The following is an 18609-nucleotide window of genomic DNA, read 5'->3' as shown; positions in this document are numbered from 1 at the left end:
CAGTACAATAGGAGGCAGTGCGGCCACTTCACCTCAGCAGCCATGGAAGACATTCACTTCCAGGAGCGGAGATGTGAAAGGCGCGGGAACATCAGCGTGTAAATAACGTGTAACCTGGGACGGAGAAGCCGTGTTCACAGCCACCACGCAGACCGCCAGGTCACAACCAACCCCACCCGCTCAGTTTGAAGGGTGTGTAAACTTTTGCGAACACAACTTTCCTATTTCTTCAATGCCTCCTGTTCAGTCCTATGTGTCTCCATGGATACAGACTACAAACCCGGCGTAGTCTGATCCTACAGATACTAATAGTACAGCCCAGCGGCAGTGCGGTCCCTGCTGTAAGAACAATCAGCACAAGCATCCTGCGACCAGCAGTAATCTAGATTGGGGTCAGCAACCTCCAGCAAGCCTGCTGTTGTAAAACTACAACTCCCAACATGCTCCATTCAGTTCTATGGGAGTCCGGAGAACAGCCAACAGGTTGTAGAGGACAGGGTCGCGCCATTACCTGTTTTTACACGTCCTGTACTCCACCTTTAATATGGGTTTACACGACTCGTGTTTCCTTCCATCTCTTTGACTCTTCCCTACAAGACAACACGAGACGTACGTCAAATCAATGAGACTGCGATTCGCAGCTTCTCCCGCCACCGGTGAAGGCTGCAATCTGGGTGCCAGTTATTTCCCAACTACAACTCCCAGCGTGCCCTAACAGCTGGGCACCATCTTACCATGGGGAATGGTGACTTGGAAGGGTTTGGCTGGGTTCTTTAGGTTCCACACGGTGAGGCTGCCGTCCGAATGGCTGCACATGAACTGCCGTCCTTCATGGTGCCAGCCTATAGAGTGAATGGCCTGAGAAGGAGAGCACATGCACGTTACTGGCGGTCGCGCCCCGGACACGTCACAGGTGTTTCTGAGACCGCGATCCTGCGTGGAGCAAGTTCTACGCCAACAAGACCCAACATCTGCTTACCCCTTTATCCAGTAATGGTCCTCGTGCCAGGCGCTTGCTCATTTATGGATGGCTTTGTGAAGGCACTGCGCCCGTCATTGTGACAGCCGATCCTGCACCGCGACAGGGAACTAAAAGCCCAAATTCAATGTCCGATGCTAATTGTAGGGGACGATGATGATGTCACAGGGATTCCATGTGCGGAGTTGACCGGAACCAGCCTGCGCCACACGTCAGCGCATACAGCGCTGGGGTATTTCGGTTAGATTAAAGGGGTATTCGGGTTAGATTAAGTATCCACAGGATTGGGTATCACTATTAGATCGTGGGGCTGTACTCCACTATCTCGAAATTCCCATGGAAATGAATGCATTGGCCGCACGCACATGCCCCACTGGCTACTCCATTCATTTAAGGGGGTTACGGGGCCCCTGTTCTTGTGGGGGTCCCAGCAGTAGCACACCCACCGATCTGATAGTTGACCCCGAACCAGAACACCCCTTTAATGGAAGTACAGCCAAGCCCAAAAAAATTCATTGGGGGTAGACTAATAAAAATATTTAAAAAAAATCCCATTTAGAACGCAGCCAATAGAACAGCCCAGCAATGAAAGGGTTACACATGACCCCTCCGGTTCTGCCCACCGGCCTCTGCTTACTTGGCGGTATACCCCATGTGACTGCAGCCAATCACCAGCCTTACAGATAGACGGAGCCAGTGATTGGCTGAAGCGGGTAGGTGGGGTTTCTGAACACGTCACCGCTGCAGCCAAGTAAACAAAGCCGGACATGGATCGGGTCGGCGGAGCTGGAACGCTGGCGGAATGAGCAGAATACACAATGTAATAAGACGGTAATAACTCCCATCATGCATCTACCGCACTCCCTGCGAGAGGGACACTTACCTCATCATAGTAGAATCGCAGATCGGCTCGCTTACACCTCAGGTCCCACAGGACAATGGTGCCGCTCTCATATCCAATGAGCAACTGGAAAAGAAAGACGGAGGTCACTCAGTGCATCGGGGACCCCAATATACATGGTGGCCCCTGAAGAAAATGTGAAGACTGAATGGAGACAACAAGAGGTGGTAACCTCATCCTCAACTAATTCTTCTCACAGCTGAAGGTCTGGTACCATTGGATCCAGCCTAGACTATAAATCAGCTGCACAAATCTCTCTACTGCACTAATAGTTTGTTACAATGTGTCGGTACAATCACAGTGTTTAGCTCACAGAGGATTGTTCAGACTGGATACAGCTGTAACAGACCCTCAGCTGTGAGAGGTTTTAGCTCTGCACAAGTTTTCAGCCTCTGGATGCAAACAAGAAGGTTTCTATTTACTGACAGCAAGCAGAAATCCTAAACATGATTAGGGAACTGAAACATAAAGTCAATCAGAAAGTAGTTGAGACATATCATTATAGCAGACTTAAAGGGGTCACCGTGACCCCCAAAAACTGACCCGAAGGCTGGAAATGTAATAAAAATACTGACCTGCTCCCACCCACCCAGCACCACCGCTCCAGGGCTCCCAGAGGTCTCTGCTTCTGGCACTGCAGTGACATCATTGACTATTCCACGTGACCGATGCAGCCAATCATAGAGGTCACACCTCACCGCTGCAACGCCAGAAACAAAGAGCGACGACTGAATGGCACCAGAGTATGGCTTCTCTATTTTATAATATTCTTGGCCAAATTTTTGGGTAACTTGGAAAACCTCTCTGAATCTGGACACCAGTCCTTTAATAAAGCTGCTCCGACACAACACAAGACGCACAGGAGGATTTTATCTTGAGATTCCAACATCATCTGGACCAGGGTAAAGAGGAGATCACCCAGCATAATGTCATCGTCTGGACCGGGGTATAGAGGAGATCACCCAGCACAGTGTCCTCATCTGGACCGGGAGTAAAGAGGAGATCACCCAGCACAGTGTCATCATCTGTACCGGGGTAAAGAGGAGATCACCCAGCACAATGTCATCATCTGGACCAGGGTATAGAGGAGATCACCCAGCACAATGTCATCATCTGGACCGTGGTATAGAGGAGATCACCCAGCACAATGTCATCATCTGGACCAGGGTATAGAGGAGATCACCCAGCACAATGTCATCATCTGGACCGGGGTAAAGAGGAGATCACCCAGCACAATGTTATCATCTGGACCAGGGTAAAGAGGAGACCACCCAGCACAATGTCATCATCTGGACCAGGGTATAGAGGAGATCACCCAGCACAATGTCATCATCTGGACCGGGGTAAAGAGGAGATCACCCAGCACAATGTTATCATCTGGACCAGGGTAAAGAGGAGACCACCCAGCACAATGTCATCATCTGGACCAGGGTAAAGAGGAGATCACCCAGCACAATGTCATCATCTGGACCGGAGTATAGAGGAGATCACCCAGCACAATGTCCTCATCTGGACCAGGGTATAGAGGAGATCACCCAGCACAATGTCCTCATCTGGGCCAGGGTATAGAGGAGATCACCCAGCACAATGTCCTCATCTGGGCCAGGGTATAGAGGAGATCACCCAGCACAATGTCATCATCTGGACCGGGGTATAGAGGAGATCACCCAGCACAATGTCCTCATCTGGACCAGGGTATAGAGGAGATCACCCAGCACAATGTCCTCATCTGGGCCAGGGTATAGAGGAGATCACCCAGCACAATGTCCTCATCTGGGCCAGGGTATAGAGGAGATCACCCAGCACAATGTCATCATCTGGACCGGGGTATAGAGGAGATCACCCAGCACAATGTCCTCATCTGGACCATGGTATAGAGGAGATCACCCAGCACAATGTCATCATCTGGATCAGGGTATAGAGAGGATCACCCAGCACAATGTCATCATCTGGACCAGGGTATAGAGGACATCACCCAGCACAATGTCATCATCTGGACCAGGGTATAGAGGAGATCACCCAGCACAATGTCATCATCTGGACCGGGGTATAGAGGAGATCACCCAGCACAATGTCCTCATCTGGACCAGGGTATAGAGGAGATCACCCAGCACAATGTCCTCATCTGGGCCAGGGTATAGAGGAGATCACCCAGCACAATGTCCTCATCTGGGCCAGGGTATAGAGGAGATCACCCAGCACAATGTCATCATCTGGACCGGGGTATAGAGGAGATCACCCAGCACAATGTCCTCATCTGGACCATGGTATAGAGGAGATCACCCAGCACAATGTCATCATCTGGACCGGGGTATAGAGGAGATCACCCAGCACAATGTCATCATCTGGACCGGGATATAGAGGAGATCACCCAGCACAATGTCCTCATCTGGATCAGGGTATAGAGGAGATCACCCAGCACAATGTCATCATCTGGACCGGGGTATAGAGGTGATCACCCAGAACAATGTCCTCATCTGGACCAGGGTATAGAGGAGATCACCCAGCACAATGTCCTCATCTGGGCCAGGGTATAGAGGAGATCACCCAGCAGAATGTCCTCATCTGGGCCAGGGTATAGAGGAGATTACCCAGCACAATGTCATCATCTGGGCTAGGGTATAGAGGAGATCACCCAGCACAATGTCATCATCTGGACCGGGGTATAGAGGAGATCACCCAGCACAATGTCATCATCTGGATCAGGGTATAGAGAGGATCACCCAGCACAATGTCATCATCTGGACCAGGGTATAGAGGACATCACCCAGCACAATGTCATCATCTGGACCAGGGTATAGAGGAGATCACCCAGCACAATGTCATCATCTGGACCGGGGTATAGAGGAGATCACCCTGCACAATGTCATCATCTGGACCGGGGTATAGAGGAGATCACCCAGCACAATGTCATCATCTGGACCGTGGTATAGAGGAGATCACCCAGCACATTGTCATCATCTGGACCGGGGTAAAGAGGAGATCACCCAGCACAAATTCATCATCTGGAACGTGGTATGGAGGAGATCACCCAGCACAATGTCATCATCTGGACCAGGTTATAGAGGAGACCACCCAGCACAATGTCATCATCTGGACCGTGGTATAGAGGAAACCACCCAGCACAATGTCATCATCTGGACCAGGGTACAGAGGAGACCACCCAGCACAATGTCATCATCTGGACCGTGGTATAAAGGAGACCACCCAGCACAATGTCATCATCTGGACCAGGGTATAGAGGAGACCACTCAGCACAATATCATTATCTGGACCAGGGTATAGAGGAGATCAGCCAGCACAATATCATCATCTGGACTTTGGTATAGAGGAGATCACCCAGCACAATATCATCATCTGGACCAGGGTATAGAGGAGATCACCCAGCACAATGTCATCATCTGGACCAGGGTATAGAGGAGATCACCCAGCACAATGTCATCATCTGGACCAGGGTATAGAGGAGATCACCCAGCACAATGTCATCATCTGGACCGGGGTATAGAGGAGATCACCCAGCACAATGTCATCATCTGGACCAGGGTAAAGAGGAGATCACCCAGTACATTGTCATCATGTGAACCGGAATATAGAGGAGATCAACAAACACAATGTCATCATCTGGGCCAGGGTATAGAGGAGATCACCCAGCACAATGTCATCATCTGGATCAGGGTATAGAGGAGATCACCCAGCACAATGTCATCATCTGGACCGGGGTATAGAAGAGATCACCCAGCACAATGTCATCATCTGGACCAGGGTATAGAGGAAATCACCCAGCACAATGTCCTCATCTGGACCAGGGTATATAGGAGACCACCCAGCACAATGTCATCATCTGGACCAGGGTATAGAGGAGACCACCCAGTGCAATGTCATCATCTGGACTTTGGTATAGAGGAGATCACCCAGCACAATGTCATCGTCTGGACCGGAGTATAGAGGAGATCATCCAGCACATTGTCATCAAATGAATCAGGGTATAGAGGAGATCGCCCGGCATAATGTCATCATCTGGACCATGGTATAGAGGAGATCACCCAGCACAATGTCATCATCTGGACCGGGGTAAAGAGGAGATCACCCAGCACATTGTCATCAACTGGACCGGGGTAAAGAGGAGATCACCCAGCACAATGTCATCATCTGGACCAGGGTATAGAGGAGATCACCCAGCACAATGTCCTCATCTGGACCAGGGTATATAGGAGACCACCCAACACAATGGCATCATCTGGACCAGGATATAGAGTAGCTCACCCAGCACAATGGCATCATCTGGACCAGGGTATAGAGGAGACCACCCAGTGCAATGTCATCATCTGGACTTTGGTATAGAGGAGATCACCCAGCACAATGTCATCGTCTGGACCAGGGTAAAGAGGAGATCACCCAGTACATTGTCATCATGTGAACCGGAATATAGAGGAGATCACCAACCACAATGTCATCATCTGGGCCAGGGTATAGAGGAGATCACCCAGAACAATGTCATCATCTGGATCAGGGTATAGAGGAGATCACCCAGCACAATGTCATCATCTGGACCGGGGTATAGAGGAGATCACCCAGCACAATGTCATCATCTGGACCAGGGTATAGAGGAGATCACCCAGCACAATGTCCTCATCTGGACCAGGGTATATAGGAGACCACCCAGCACAGCGGCATCATCTGGACTAGGATATAAAGTAGCTCACCCAGCACAATGGCATCATCTGGACCAGGGTATAGAGGAGACCACCCAGTGCAATGTCATCATCTGGACTTTGGTATAGAGGAGATCACCCAGCACAATGTCATCGTCTGGACCGGAGTATAAAGGAGATCATCCGGCATAATGTCATCATCTGGACCATGGTATAGAGGAGATCACCCAGCACAATGTCATCATCTGGACCGGGGTAAAGAGGAGATCACCCAGCACATTGTCATCATCTGGACCGGGGTAAAGAGGAGATCACCCAGCACAATGTCATCATCTGGACCAGGGTATAGAGGAGATCACCCAGCACAATGTCATCATCTGGACCGTGGTATAGAGGAGATCACCCAGCACAATATCATAATCTGGACCGGGGTAAAGAGGAGATCACCCAGCACAATGTCATCATCTGGATCAGGGTATAGAGGAGATCACCCAGCACAATGTCATCATCTGGATCAGGGTATAGAGGAGATCACCCAGCACAATGTCATCATCTGGATCAGGGTATAGAGGAGATCACCCAGCACAATGTCATCATCTGGACCAGGGTATAGAGGAGATCACCCAGCACAATGTCATCATCTGGACCAGGGTAAAGAGGAGATCACCCAGTACATTGTCATCATGTGAACCGGAATATAGAGGAGATCAACAACCACAATGTCATCATCTGGGCCAGGGTATAGAGGAGATCACCCAGCACAATGTCATCATCTGGACCGGGGTATAGAAGAGATCACCCAGCACAATGTCATCATCTGGACCAGGGTATAGAGGAGATCACCCAGCACAATGTCCTCATCTGGACCAGGGTATATAGGAGACCACCCAGCACAATGGCATCATCTGGACCAGGATATAGAGTAGCTCACCCAGCACAATGGCATCATCTGGACCAGGGTATAGAGGAGACCACCCAGTGCAATGTCATCATCTGGACTTTGGTATAGAGGAGATCACCCAGCACAATGTCATCGTCTGGACCGGAGTATAGAGGAGATCATCCAGCACATTGTCATCAAATGAATCGGAGTATAGAGGAGATCGCCCGGCATAATGTCATCATCTGGACCATGGTATAGAGGAGATCACCCAGCACAATGTCATCATCTGGACCAGGATATAGAGGAGATCACCCAGCACAATGGCATCATCTGGACCAGGGTATGGTATAGAGGAGACCACCCAGTGCAATGTCATCATCTGGACCATGGTATAGAGAAGATCACCCAGCACAATATCATCATCTGGACCAGGGTATAGAGGAGATCACCCAGCACAATGTCATCATCTGGACCGTGGTATGGAGGAGATCACCTAGCACAATGTCATCATCTGGACCAGGTTATAGAGGAGACCACACAGCACAATGTCATCATCTGGACCGTGGTATAGAGGAGACCACCCAGCACAATGTCATCATCTGGACCAGGGTACAGAGGAGACCACTCAGCACAATGTCATCATCTGGACTGTGGTATAAAGGAGACCACCCAGCACAATGTCATCATCTGGACCAGGGTATAGAGGAGATCACCCAGCACAATATCATCATCTGGACTGTGGTATGGAGGAGATCACCATGCACAATGTCATCATCTGGACCGTGGTATGGAGGAGATCACCTAGCACAATGTCATCATCTGGACCGTGGTATAGAGGAGACCACCCAGCACAATGTCATCATCTGGACCATGGTATAGAGGAGACCACCCAGCACAATGTCCTCATCTGGACCAGGATATAAAGGAGACAACCCAGCACAATGTCATCATCTGGACCGTGGTATAGAGGAGATCACCCAGCACAATATCATCATCTGGACCGTGGTATGGAGGAGATCACCAGGCACAATGTCATCATCTGGACCCTGGTATAGAGGAGACCACCCAGCACAATATCATCATCTGGACCGTGGTATAGAGGAGATCACCCAGCACAATATCATCATCTGGACCGTAGTATGGAGGAGACCACCCAGCACAATATCATCATCTGGACCGGGGTATAGAGGAGATCACCCAGCACAATGTCATCATCTGGACCAGGGTATAGAGGAGATCACCCAGCACAATATCATCATCTGGACCGTGGTATGGAGGAGCTCACCCAGCACAATGTCATCATCTGGAACGTGGTATGGAGGAGATCACCTAGCACAATGTCATCATCTGGACCAGGTTATAGAGGAGACCACCCAGCACAATGTCATCATCTGGACCGTGGTATAGAGGAAACCACCCAGCACAATGTCATCATCTGGACCAGGGTACAGAGGAGACCACCCAGCACAATGTCATCATCTGGACCGTGGTATAGAGGAGATCACCCAGCACAATATCATCATCTGGACCGTGGTATGGAGGAGATCACCAGGCACAATGTCATCATCTGGACCCTGGTATAGAGGAGACCACCCAGCACAATATCATCATCTGGACCGTGGTATAGAGGAGATCACCCAGCACAATATCATCATCTGGACCGTAGTATGGAGGAGACCACCCAGCACAATGTCATCATCTGGACCGTGGTATAGAGGAGATCACCCAGCACAATATCATCATCTGGACCGTGGTATGGAGGAGATCACCAGGCACAATGTCATCATCTGGACCCTGGTATAGAGGAGACCACCCAGCACAATATCATCATCTGGACCGGGGTATAGAGGAGATCACCCAGCACAATGTCATCATCTGGACCAGGGTATAGAGGAGATCACCCAGCACAATATCATCATCTGGACCGTGGTATGGAGGAGCTCACCCAGCACAATGTCATCATCTGGAACGTGGTATGGAGGAGATCACCTAGCACAATGTCATCATCTGGACCAGGTTATAGAGGAGACCACCCAGCACAATGTCATCATCTGGACCGTGGTATAGAGGAAACCACCCAGCACAATGTCATCATCTGGACCAGGGTACAGAGGAGACCACCCAGCACAATGTCATCATCTGGACCAGGGTATAGAGGAGATCACCCAGCACAATATCATCATCTGGACCGTGCTATGGAGGAGATCACCAGGCACAATGTCATCATCTGGACCGTGGTATGGAGGAGATCACCTAGCACAATGTCATATTCTGGAACAGGGTATAGAGGAGACCACCCAGCACAATGTCATCATCTGGACCGTGGTATAGAGGAGACCACCCAGCACAATGTCATCATCTGGACCAGGGTATAGAGGAGACCACCCAGCACAATGTCATCATCTGGACCGTGGTATAGAGGAGATCACCCAGCACAATGTCATCATCTGGACCGTGGTATAGAGGAGACCACCCAGCACAATGTCATCATCTGGACCAGGGGAAAGCAGAGATTACCCCCATTTTGACACTGTTCTCTGCGCTTTGGCAACATATTTAAAGGGGTTATCCAATTTCTCAAACAGCCCCCCTCACAGGTAATATACTTACCCCGTTCCCCGCACCGCTGCGGTTGCTTCTCCCTGTACACGGATGAAAACATCCGGTGTCGGGGGGAGCAGCAATTGGCAGGCGGGGACGGGGACGAGCCACCCAAGCGTCACCCGCGATGCTAGGGAGGCTTGTCCCCGCCTGCCATTGGCTGCTCCCCCCGACACCGGATGTTTTCATCCGTGTACAGGGAGAAGCAGCAGCGGCGGTGCGGTGACAGGATCTGAGTAAGTATATTACCTGTGAGGGGCCCGGCACATGGGGGGGGGGGGGGCTGTTTGAAAAATTGGATAACCCCTTTAAATAGCAGCAGCAGGAGATATATCTCTACAGCCAGAGAGCTCAATGGTAATTAGCAAAATTGTGTCTGCAGCTCTGGATGTAACTGGAGGATGAGGGAGGATAAAAATCAGGTCTCAGTATGGCTTTACATGTTACATGTCAAGGAAAAGCTGCGTTTTATAAGTGCGCTGCGGAGGATCCTTAGGCTGCGTTCACACGGGCGAGATTTCCGCGCGGGTGCAATGCGGTAGGTGAACGCATTGCACCCGCACTGAATCTGGACCCATTCATTTCAATGGGGCTGTTCAGATGAGCGATGATTTTCACGCATCACTTATGCGTTGCGTGAAAATCGCAGCATGCTCTATATTCTGCGTTTTTCACGCAACGCAGGCCCCATAGAAGTGAATGGGGTTGCGTGAAAATCGCAAGCATCCGCAAGCAAGTGCGGATGCGGTGCGATTTTCACGCACGGTTGCTAGGTGACTGTCTATACACTGTATTATTTTCCCTTATAACATGGTTATAAGGGAAAATAATAGCATTCTGAAAACAGAATGCTTAGTAGGTGATCAGTTGAGGGTTAAAAAAAATAAATAAAATTAACTCACCTTCTCCGTTTGTTCGCGTAAGTCCCGGTCTCTTCTTTACTTCTCAAAAGATGAACTATGGGCTAAAGGACCTTTGATGACGTCAGATCACATGCTCCAATCACAGGGTCCATCACCACGGTGATGGACCCTGTGATTGGAGCATGTGATCTGACGTCACCAAAGGTCCTTTAGCCCATAGTTCATCTTTTTAAAGAACTGAAGACCGGGAGAACTACGCGAACAAACGGAGAAGGTGAGTTAATTTTATTTATTTTTTTTACCCCTCAACTGATCACCTACTATGCATTCTGTTTTCAGAATGCTATTATTTTCCCTTATAACCATGTTATAAGGGAAAATAATAACATCTACACAACACCGAACCCAAACCTGAACTTCTGTGAAGAAGTTCGGGTCTGGGTACCACAGTCGGTTTTTTATCACGCGCGTGCAAAACACATTGCACACGCGCGATAAAAACTGAACATCGGAACGCAATCGCAGTCAAAACTGACTGCAATTGCATTCCTACTCGCGCGGGTTTGCCGCAACACACCGGGACGCATCCGGAACTAATCCGGACACGCTCGTGTGAACCCAGCCTTAGACCCTTCTGTTGTGGATGGAAGCTGCCACTAGGCAGAAGATTGCATTATGGACAAATCCTTTAAAAATGACGACTAAGGCTGGGTTCACACGAGCGTGTCCGGATTAGTTCCGGATGCGTCCCGGTGTGTTGCGGCAAACCCGCGCGAGTAGGAATGCAATTGCAGTCAGTTTTGACTGCGATTGCGTTCCGATGTTCAGTTTTTATCGCGCGTGTGCAATGTGTTTTGCACGCGCGTGATAAAAAACCGACTGTGGTACCCAGACCCGAACTTCTTCACAGAAGTTCAGGTTTGGGTTCGGTGTTGTGTAGATGTTATTATTTTCCCTTATAACATGGTTATAAGGGAAAATAATAGCATTCTGAAAACAGAATGCATAGTAGGTGATCAGTTGAGGGGTAAAAAAAATAAATAAAATTAACTCACCTTCTCCGTTTGTTCGCGTAGTTCTCCCGGTCTTCAGTTCTTTAAAAAGATGAACTATGGGCTAAAGGACCTTTGGTGACGTCAGATCACATGCTCCAATCACAGGGTCCATCACCACGGTGATGGACCCTGTGATTGGAGCATGTGATCTGACGTCATCAAAGGTCCTTTAGCCCATAGTTCATCTTTTGAGAAGTAAAGAAGAGACCGGGACTTACGCGAACAAACGGAGAAGGTGAGTTAATTTTATTTATTTTTTTTAACCCTCAACTGATCACCTACTAAGCATTCTGTTTTCAGAATGCTATTATTTTCCCTTATAACCATGTTATAAGGGAAAATAATACAGTGTATAGACAGTCACCTAGCAACCGTGCGTGAAAATCGCACCGCATCCGCACTTGCTTGCGGATGCATGCGATTTTCACGCAACCCCATTCACTTCTATGGGGCCTGCGTTGCGTGAAAAACGCAGAATATAGAGCATGCTGCGATTTTCACGCAACGCATAAGTGATGCGTGAAAATCATCGCTCATCTGAACAGCCCCATTGAAATGAATGGGTCCAGATTCAGTGCGGGTGCAATGCGTTCACCTACCGCATTGCACCCGCGCGGAAATCTCGCCCGTGTGAACGCAGCCTAACATGCAGGAAAAGGATTAATGGAACACGGGGCGCCTTACCTTGCCTTCATCTCGTGGGGTGTCACTTAAATGTACAACTGGCCCCGGGTGAGTCTTGGTGGATCTGTCAGGAAGGCAAAGACAGAGAGAGTTACGAGGCGGAGGGGGACCCCTCACCTGGAAAGATTAGGGTCTACACAGCCTGGGAGGAGGCTCGCGGCAGGAGATCGGCACCGCGGAGGACTGCGTGTGACGTAAGTACTCTGTGGGCTCTGCTATGCGTCTGGACAATGAACTCAGCTAGAGAACCAATATCTTTCCAGTGCTGAGGGTTCGTAGCAGTGTATAATTGCCGGTAAATACAGAAAAGGAAATTCCAGCACACAAAACAGAGGCTTCATCCCAGCGGGAGACAAGCCGGTGGCGATACTGGTGGAGTGGACTGTATGTTATTTTCGTGTAGGCAGCCATGAATCGAGACAGGAGGTGTGTGAAGCTGATGTGTCTAGTAGATCACTGAGGCTACTGATACATTGTAACAAACCCTCAGCTGTGATTATAACTCATGAATGTTGGACAGCAGCAGTCATACAAAGGATGATAGAAGATGTTATTTTATGGAAGGCTCCTACAAGAATATATTATAGGCTGTCCCTCATGTCTCTTAAAGGGACAGGGCGCAGTGTCCTATGCTCCCACATCTACTCAGCTCACCACAGGGAGCAGAGAAAATACCCAGAACCTGCTGCATCTCTGCCAGCAGCAAAAGCCATGAGTTCTATCAGGAGAAACCCACATCGGGAGGCAGAGTCAATGGCCGCACTCAGCTTCCATTAGGAAAGGGATCAATGTCCCTGGACGGGTCTGGAGCACATGTGAGACGCCGAGGTTCTTCTCACACCGCGCGTATCCTGAAAAGCATGAGGCACAATGGAGAAGTGACAGGAGGGGGTGGCACGGTGGACACCAGGATAACACAATCATCACAGGTCTGGAAGTGGGATTCTCATCATCTACACTGAGGACCACAAATCAAGGCATCAGGCACAACACATACAGTAAATGCAGAATAGTGAGTGCAGCTCTGGAGTATAATACAGGATGTAACTCAGGATCAGTACAGGATAAGTAATGTATGTACACAGTGACTGCACCAGCAGAATAGTGAGTGCAGCTCTGGAGTATAATACAGGATGTAACTCAGGATCAGTACAGGATAAGTAATGTATGTACACAGTGACTGCACCGGCAGAATAGTGAGTGCAGCTCTGGAGTATAATACAGGATGTAACTCAGGATCAGTACAGGATAAGTCATGTATGTACACAGTGACTGCACCAGCAGAATAGTGAGTGCAGCTCTGGAGTATAATACAGGATGTAACTCAGGATCAGTACAGGATCAGTAATGTATGTACACAGTGACTGCACCAGCAGAATAGTGAGTGCAGCTCTGGAGTATAATACAGGATGTAACTCAGGATCAGTACAGGATAAGTAATGTATGTACACAGTGACTGCACCAGCAGACTAGTGAGTGCAGCTCTGGAGTATAATACAGGATGTAACTCAGGATCAGTACAGGATAAGTAATGTATGTACATAGTGACTGCACCAGCAGAATAGTGAGTGCAGCTCTGGAGTATAATACAGGATGTAACTCAGGATCAGTACAGGATAAGTAATGTATGTACACAGTGACTGCACCAGCAGAATAGTGAGTGCAGCTCTGGAGTATAATACAGGATGTAACTCAGGATCAGTACAGGATAAGTAATGTATGTACACAGTGACTGCACCAGCAGAATAGTGAGCGCAGCTCTGGAGTATAATACAGGATGTACCTCAGGATCAGTACAGGATAAGTAATGTATGTACACAGTGACTGCACCAGCAGAATAGTGAGTGCAGCTCTGGAGTATAAGTAAGCTCTATGAGATTTGTTGCAAATATTTTCAGGGACTCTTTATACGACCCGGTCAGATGGGTACATGAAGGTTATTTGGGAACACAGACAATATAAATGATGATATAAAATTCAGCAGAAATAAAACAGTAATAAACTGCACCTTATTCTTGACATGTACAGGAGGAGCACAGAGTCAATATGAGACTCTGTAACTCAATGTGTGTGATAAAACTGAAGACACAGAGAAGACCAATGAAGGAAGTATATGATATATATATATCAGTGCAGGAGCCCGGACTGGAGTCTGTATGGAAAGGTCACACGTGATTTATGGGAGAGAAGATTTATCACTGGAGTAATTGCAGAGTCGGCAGATTTGTATTCATTTCCTAAATGCCACAACATAAAGCAATGGCAGTAAAGGCTGCGGCATTTCACTTTAATGGGGTGCAGATCGGGTGGGGGTGGGGGGATCTGACGATCTCAACTAGTTCATTATATTCCTGATAGTATAAAAGAATCAGGCGCTGACTCTGGTCCTCTCATCAATGTGCATGACTGGGAATGTAATCTCTATGGAGGAAGAGGAGGGGTGTGCAGCTGCAGGAGTGACACTGATCTGTCAACAGCAATCTGATGTGTACCTACCGAGGTCCCCAAGACAGAACCTCCAGTAACAGGACTTCTGCTGTACAAGACTCCAGCAGTGTATGACCACTATGGTGATGTCTGAGAAGCCTCCAGGGACTGGCCAACACCAGTAAAGCCAGGCTCGGACTGGCCCACAGGGGTACAGGTGAATCCCCTGATGGGCCCCTGAGCAAGGTGGGCCCCTAGTCTACTACCCCCTGCACAAGTGGCACATAACACAGTAGAGTGATTGCACTACATATAGATAGGTAGTGTACAGCACCTCAACCAATCTATGTTCATATAAAAAATGAGTAGATTGTCACGATCCCTCCAGTGACAGAGGTTAGAAGATCTGAGAGACTGGCTGCACGTGAGGTCATCTGACAGCCTATCTGTTTTCACTTGTTGCAGTGTTGTCGGTAATGACCACACCTCTTGTCTCAGGTGCAGCTTGTGGTCATTACTGCTCCTCTATTTAGTCTGGACTCACACTTCATACCATGTGGTTGATATTCTCTGCCTGGAGTTGGAAGAGCTGGTGTGTGGTCCTCATCTGAGTTCCTGCTCATCCATTTTCTATTGAAGATAAGTGTTCTTCTCTTTGTATTTTGTTGTTCCCATTTGCTCGTTGTTTACTAGGCCTCAATAAGACCCTGGTTCGTTCATCTGGGAAGGAGCCAATAGTCTCAGACCCTGTCACTAATCCTAGGTATATTTAGGGTTACAAGGGCCTAGGTTTCTGGTGTATGAATAGTCCCACCTTCAGGGTCTATTCATACTGAGAGGAGTCAGGGCTAGGTTTAGGGTTTCCTAGGTGGTTACCGTTTCCCTTTCCCTAGCCTTAGGGCCTAGTTCCTGGTCATTTTCCATCTGTTGTCATTCTGGTGTTCCTCCCCTCCTCCCACATTGTGACATAGATTAATTAAGAAACTTCCCAGTTTAATCATAGATGCATCAGGTGGCTGAGATGGCTTCTGGGTACAGAGGCAGACCAATCAGTATCCTCTTTTTTGGGGGACCCACTTTCTCAAAGTCGCTGCAGGGACCCTTGTCTGCTGCTGTGTGAGCAGGTAATATTTTAATGTATCCGTAAGGTGGGCCCTTAAAATAAATTTTACTGGTGGGCCCTAGGCACCCCAGTCCGACACTGAGTAAAGCCACTGGTCCAGCCTAAAAGTAATCCAGCATGAGACTATTTAATGAATGGTGGGTTCTCCAGGATCTGCAAAGCCCTCAGAGATGGAAAACAACAGATGCATCAGGTGCCTATCTGAAGGAGGCAAAGGACAGAGGGGGCGGGCTAGGATAGGGGGTGTATAGTTTGTATGTGTGTGTGTATATGTCGCCGCCAGGGCTCATAGAGAAAGCCTGTGAAACTGACTTCTATGTAGACAGGCTTTCTCTATGAGTGTAGAAGTAGCAAGACTCAGAGGCTTTCTCTACAGGTGGGCGGGGATACAGGACTCACATGCTGTCTATATTAGTGGGCGGGGATACAGGACTCACAGGCTGTCTATATTAGAGGGCGGGGATACAGGACTCAGAGGCTGTCTATATTAGAGGGCGGGGATACAGGACTCACAGGCTGTCTATATTAGAGGGCGGGGATACAGGACTCACAGGCTGTCTATATTAGTGGGCGGGGATACAGGACTCACAGGCTGTCCATATTAGAGGGCGGGGATACAGGACTCACAGGCTGTCTATATTAGAGGGCGGGGATACAGGACTCACAGGCTGTCTATATTAGAGGGCGGGGATACAGGACTCACAGGCTGTCTATATTAGAGGGCGGGGATACAGGACTCACAGGCTGTCTATATTAGTGGGCGGGGATACAAGACTCACAGGCTGTCTATATTAGAGGGCGGGGATACAGGACTCACAGGCTGTCTATATTAGAGGGCGGGGATACAGGACTCACAGGCTGTCTATATTAGAGGGCGGGGATACAGGACTCACAGGCTGTCTATATTAGAGGGCGGGGATACAGGACTCACAGGCTGTCTATATTAGAGGGCGGGGATACAGGACTCACAGGCTGTCTATATTAGAGGGCGGGGATACAGGACTCACAGGCTGTCTATATTAGAGGGCGGGGATACAGGACTCACAGGCTGTCTATATTAGAGGGCGGGGATACAGGACTCACAGGCTGTCTATATTAGTGGGCGGGGATACAGGACTCACAGGCTGTCTATATTAGAGGGCGGGGATACAGGACTCACAGGCTGTCTATATTAGTGGGCGGGGATACAGGACTCACAGGCTGTCTATATTAGAGGGCGGGGATACAGGACTCAGAGGCTGTCTATATTAGAGGGCGGGGACACAGGACTCAGAGGCTGTCTATATTAGAGGGCGGGGACACAGGACTCACAGGCTGTTTATATTAGTGGGCGGGGATACAGGACTCACAGGCTGTCTATATTAGAGGGCGGGGATACAGGACTCAGAGGCTGTCTATATTAGAGGGCGGGGACACAGGACTCACAGGCTGTCTATATTAGAGGGCGGGGATACAGGACTCACAGGCTGTCTATATTAGAGGGCGGGGACACAGGACTCAGAGGCTGTCTATATTAGAGGGCGGGGATACAGGACTCACAGGCTGTCTATATTAGAGGGCGGGGATACAGGACTCACAGGCTGTCTATATTAGAGGGCGGGGATACAGGACTCACAGGCTGTCTATATTAGAGGGCGGGGATACAGGACTCACAGGCTGTCTATATTAGAGGGCGGGGATACAGGACTCACAGGCTGTCTATATTAGAGGGCGGGGATACAGGACTCACAGGCTGTCTATATTAGAGGGCGGGGATACAGGACTCACAGGCTGTCTATATTAGTGGGCGGGGATACAGGACTCACAGGCTGTCTATATTAGAGGGCGGGGATACAGGACTCACAGGCTGTCTATATTAGTGGGCGGGGATACAGGACTCACAGGCTGTCTATATTAGTGGGCGGGGATACAGGACTCACAGGCTGTCTATATTAGTGGGCGGGGATACAGGACTCTCAGGGTGTCTATATTAGTGGGCGGGGATACAGGACTCACAGGCTGTCTATATTAGTGGGCAGGGATACAGGACTCTCAGGGTGTCTATATTAGTGGGCGGGGATAATGTGTATATTTTGTATATGTGTGTGTATAATGTGTATATGTACTATATGTATCTGGGTATATATGCCATACATGTGTGCGTATATACCATGTAATACTTTCTCTATATTATTACAGATAGAGGAAGATTTTTTCTGAAGACAAGCCCCCAAAATTTGCAGCAAAATTAGAATGTTCTGCTTTGGGTTTTGGCATTTTCTTTCACCAAATGTGACCACAGATTTTACCATTTGCTCTACCTGGTATAAATTGAAAGGCCAGATCTTAAAGGGGTTGTCTCATCTCAGACATTGGTGGCATAGTGCTAGGATATGCTATTAACCCCTCTAGCCTACACATATGCTTATGTTCAGACTAACAGGAAGAATCCTAAGCTGGCC

At 48.9% G+C, this 18609-nt stretch overlaps 1 protein-coding gene across 2 annotated transcripts in view; it reads right to left on the bottom strand.

Moving 5' to 3' along the window:
• Positions 1-18609, bottom strand: part of STXBP5L (syntaxin binding protein 5 like) — a 237159-nt gene that overhangs the window by 82043 nt on the left and 136507 nt on the right. For both annotated transcript variants that reach the window (XM_040422836.1, XM_040422837.1), the window contains exons 6-9: positions 12619-12682; positions 1863-1946; positions 735-858; positions 512-590 (exon numbers count right to left, since the gene is read on the bottom strand). In XM_040422836.1, coding sequence (XP_040278770.1) covers positions 512-590; positions 735-858; positions 1863-1946; positions 12619-12682 — 351 coding nt within the window. The remainder of the gene's footprint in view (positions 1-511; positions 591-734; positions 859-1862; positions 1947-12618; positions 12683-18609) is intronic.

The sequence above is a fragment of the Bufo bufo genome, chromosome 3, assembly GCF_905171765.1.
Source record: "Bufo bufo chromosome 3, aBufBuf1.1, whole genome shotgun sequence".
In the NCBI taxonomy this organism is placed as follows: Eukaryota; Metazoa; Chordata; class Amphibia; order Anura; family Bufonidae; genus Bufo; species Bufo bufo.
This window is presented reverse-complemented; position numbering and strand designations above follow the sequence as displayed.